Here is a 4516-nt window from a genome sequence, read left to right on the forward strand (position 1 = left end):
TGCTGTTTTTTGGAGGGTTGCATGCAAAATTGGCCTGCATAAGTGGAGGTTAAGGGTGTGTGGGAGCGCATCTCCCACTGTCCCGAAGAGCACGGGATGGGGAATGAAGGGGGAAGCAGCACCGGACTCTGAGAGTAGGGCAGAGGGCCTGGGAAGGGCCGATAGAGCTGCCTACCTGGGGGTCAGAGTTCCAGCAGCATTGGGGGAGCAACGGCCAGATCCTGAACAGCCTCAGACACGCTTTAAGAGCATGTGCTGCGTGCAGGTGGGTTGCTTCCGGTATAACCAGAAGCACCGAGCTGGCTCCAGCAGAAAGCCAGCAGCCAGCTGACAGCCAGCACACCAGGGAAGACCGGCACTGGGAAGAGAGCTGGCACAACAGGGAGAGCAGGCACTCTGGGAAGAACCTGCATGCCAGGGAACACCAGCACTTGGAGCAGAGCAGGCAAAACGAGGAGAGCAGGCACACCGGGAAAAACTTGCATGTTGGGGAGAGTCAACAGCAGACTGAGAGCCAGTGAATTGAAGGTAGCTGGCTGGGAGGAAAAGGTTGGCTAAATGTAGGAAGCCAGCCCGAGGTGCATGCCAGAGTATTATTTGCCCTACTGGCTACAGCATCTCACTGCTGGCTCATATATGTACTGTGGTCTATTATTACCCCAGGTCCCTTTCATTCGTGGTGCTAGTCAGCTTGGTACCACTAAGCCTGTAGGTGTGTTGGGGTTTGCTCATCCCAAGGTGGAGCACTTTGCATTTCTCGACATTTAACTTCATCAGATTCTGATCTGCCCAACTTGCTAGCCTGTCTAGGTCCGCCTGCATCTGTAGCCTATCTTCAACCGTGACCACACTTCCCCATAATGTGGTGTTGCCTGCGAACTTGGCCAGTGAGATCTTCACCCCCACATCCAAATCTTTAATAAAGATGTTGAAAAGTACTGGACCAAGCACCAACCCCTGCAGGACACCGCTGCCCGCTCCTCACCAGGATGACACAGATCCATTCACTATGACTCTCTGGGTCCTATCCTGCAGCCAGTTTCTCACCTACCTGACTGTCTCAGTCTGAGTTAAGCCCACAATCCTCCAATTTTCTTGTGAGGACATTGCGGGATACTAGATCAAAGGCCTTTTGGAAGTCAAGGTATACAATGTCAACCTGCTCTCTTGTGTCCAGGTGGTGAGTTACCCGGTCATAGGAGATGGGGTTGCTAAGGCAAGACCTGCCTGGCACAAAACCACGCTGGCTGTCATTCAGAATCTCATATTCTGCAAGCTTATTGCAGATAGACTCCTCGATGAACTTTTCTAGGATTTTCCCTAGGATGGAAGTTAGGCTAATTGGCCTATAGTTACCTGGGTCCTCCCTCCTGCCTTCTTGTGGATGGGCACAACATTGGCCCTCTTCCAGTCCTCAAGGACTTCTCCAGAGTGCCACGAGTTGTGGAAGAGTTTTGCCAGGGGTTCCGCAATGACTTCGGCTAGCTCTTTCAGCACTCTTGCATGAAGATCATCCAGTCCCGCTGACTTGTATATGTCTAATTTTTTTTAATTGGTCATACACCAATACTACGGCAATAGTAGGAAGGTGACTATTCCTACCGTGCTCACCCTGTACTCTACCTGGCATTGTTTTCCCCTTGGTCCGGTGAAAGACTGAGGCAAATAGTCATTCAGGGGGGAGCAGAAGCCAGGCAGATGCCTGCAGTCTTTGCCAGAGCTGGAGCCAGGGAGCTGAGGGGAGGGGCCAGCCTTGCTGTGGAGCAGAGAGCCCTGCCCAGCCCAGAGAGCATGCCGGGATGCTGGGGAATCTGATTTAAATTAAACCAGCAAGGGGTCTGGGACAGACATTGCATAAACCGGTTTCACCCAAATCTGTTAAGTCTAATACTACATTCAACCAGGTTGATCTCAAACCAGTTTCAGCCATTTTCAAATTGGTTTGTGTGCACTGAACATCCGTTCTGTTACAGGTTTAAACCAGCTCCTGATTACTTAAACCAGTTTGTGTGTAATGTCCGTCCCTTTCCCATGCAGCTGTGGCTGGGGTCTCCATGGAGACCGGCCTCAGTCATGCACAGGGATGGCTCAGAAATGGACTTGACTACTGACTGGATCCAGCCCATGGGCCAGACTTTGCCCATCCCTATGCTAACACCTTTTACGTGTTCCAACCGATCAGTACATGATGCCCATCTCTCCATTCTCCCCCACCCACCCCCAAGCAGGTTCATGAGGAAAGGTCCAGTTTCCCAGTGCCCTTGTTTTGTCTTCTTGTATTCCCTATATAAATGCATTTTGGTTTCTTAGACTAGGTTCTTTGGGTAAATGTGATATCTTTTATTAGACCAACTAAATATGGAAGAGATGGAAGATATTGAACTCTTGCTTTCTCAATTGCAAATCAGCAAGAGTTTAAGACACAATTATCTGCCTCCCTTTCCTCATAGGATGACTTCTAATATTTGATCAAAGTTTAAAAGGAACCTACAGTTTTTCTTTCCATCAAAACTGGAGGGAAGAAATGAGGTGGGTGCAGCAAAGCAAGCTATTATCCTTGTCAGTGAAAAGCCAGATAGAGAGAGGTTTCCTCCTTCTGGCTCAGTGTAGAAACTGCAGGTTGAAACAACACTTTATCTTTAACAAAAGGCATGGAGGATAAGGGTGGAAAGAGGGCTTATCTTCTCAATATTTGTAAAATATGAATTTTGTCTTCCTGAGTTAGATAAATATGTTTATATTCTGCACTGCCACACACGGCAAATAAACTTTTAATGCTTTGGATGCTGTGTTGGTTTACAGTGAGGAAAGAAAAGGGAAACTGAAAGTGATTCCACCTGAAGAAAATTCCCAGAGTAGGAAAAACCTAGCAAAGGTTCCTGTACTAGGAATAAAAAGTGATGAAAGAAAACTTGTACGGTATTAAACAGAGACATGGAGCATTCAAAACACAGATCTTGGGGAGATTGCTTCAACAAGCACCACCTTGTCAGGTCCTACTCAAAGACAAGAAAGCAGCACCATCGTGATCATCATGCGTTTGCTAAAATTCTTCCTTGTGCTGCTTCTCTTCAAAGTAAGCTCCTCCCTTCACTGCAACAGCCTTGCCTCTAACCAAAACAAAGTGAACAAAGATGGCTTAGACTTCTTGGACAAAATGAGGAGAAACCTCTCTCCCCAGTGCCTAAGCGAGAGGCTGGATTTAAAAACCAAAGATATTTTCAAAATTGAACTGTCACAGAAGGATAATGCCAAGGCAGCCATCCAGGAGCTCCTCAAAGCTATCTTCTATGTCCTCAGCAACAATCTCACACAAACGACCTGGCAAGAGAGTTCCATAGAGAAATTTAAGAATGGCCTTCACTGGCAGATTGAGAACTTGGAGACGTGTTTGGATGCCGAGAGGGAGAAGGGGGAAAGAAGCCCTGGAAAATATAACCCCTTGGTCACCAGACTGAAACTGAAGAGATATTTCCAAGCAATAGACAATTTCCTCAAAGAGAAGCAATACAGCCAGTGCGCCTGGGAGATTATTTCTGTGGAACTGTCAAGGTGCTTTCAGTTTATTGACAAACTCACTATAAAGCTCAGGTACTGTACTCCCTTTTTTTCCTAGAGAAGCTGAATTATTGTAACAGAACAGATGAAAAGATAAGGGCAATAATTCTGTAACAGAGCTACGACAAAGTTATGTTATCATTTTTCTGGAGTAGGCAGTATAATTTTTCAGTTAAGGTGATCACGTGCCCCTAGGGTAATAATGAGACCTGCAAACCAACCCTTAATCCCAAACGCTACCCATCAGCATAAGTTAACCAAATGGTAAGCCCTTGGCTACAACACAAACCTTCCCTTCTGGGCAAACAAATATTATGAAAGGGAAAGCACACTACCTCTTCCCCACACTGAGAGCAAGCCTCACTCTGGGAGTAGCCTCCATCCTGGGCTCTCACCACGCTCTGCCACTTTGTTCTGGTTCAGGCACCTCCTCTCCCTGTGGACAGACTGCCCTGCTCCGGCTCTGGTCTGGGGTTTATATGCCCAGAGCCCTGCTCTCTTCTGGTCATGAGCCCTGTCAGATGACCTGCCCCAGGGGTGTTTATTAACCCCAGCCTTCCCAGCTGCCTTTGTCATGTTGACCAAGTGGCCCCTTCTGCTTCTCCATAACAAGGTAATGGTTCTCTGTTACAAAACTACAGGTTTCATGATAGCTAATTTCATAACAGGATCATAAATGTCAGGATTTCAGTTCTGATACCTGGGTAGAGGTGATAACATTACAGATAGTGACAGGACATTCCTTTTCATTTCAGCACTTCAACTAATGTTATGAAAACATCTGAATGAAGTCCATCTCCACTGAAGTACCTCACAACTCGGCTGGATCACTCAGCAGTACCTTCTAAGATTCCTTACATCCAACTTGCAATCAGCATTTAGCCCAAAGCTTATGTTACATTGTTCCATGATATTCCATTATTTCATAATGATAGCAAAAGATCTCATGTGCCAACAG

General features: G+C 46.8%; 1 protein-coding gene across 1 annotated transcript; it reads left to right on the forward strand.

Moving 5' to 3' along the window:
- Positions 1-2588: 2588 nt before the first annotated feature.
- On the forward strand, positions 2589-4233 carry LOC132249122 (interferon epsilon-like). Its single transcript, XM_059723488.1, has one exon. The coding sequence runs from the start codon at positions 3035-3037 to the stop codon at positions 3614-3616; it is 582 nt and encodes a 193-aa protein (XP_059579471.1). The 5' UTR covers positions 2589-3034; the 3' UTR covers positions 3617-4233.
- Positions 4234-4516: the final 283 nt, after the last annotated feature.

This window comes from Alligator mississippiensis, chromosome 3, assembly GCF_030867095.1.
Source record: "Alligator mississippiensis isolate rAllMis1 chromosome 3, rAllMis1, whole genome shotgun sequence".
Taxonomy (NCBI): domain Eukaryota; kingdom Metazoa; phylum Chordata; order Crocodylia; family Alligatoridae; genus Alligator; species Alligator mississippiensis.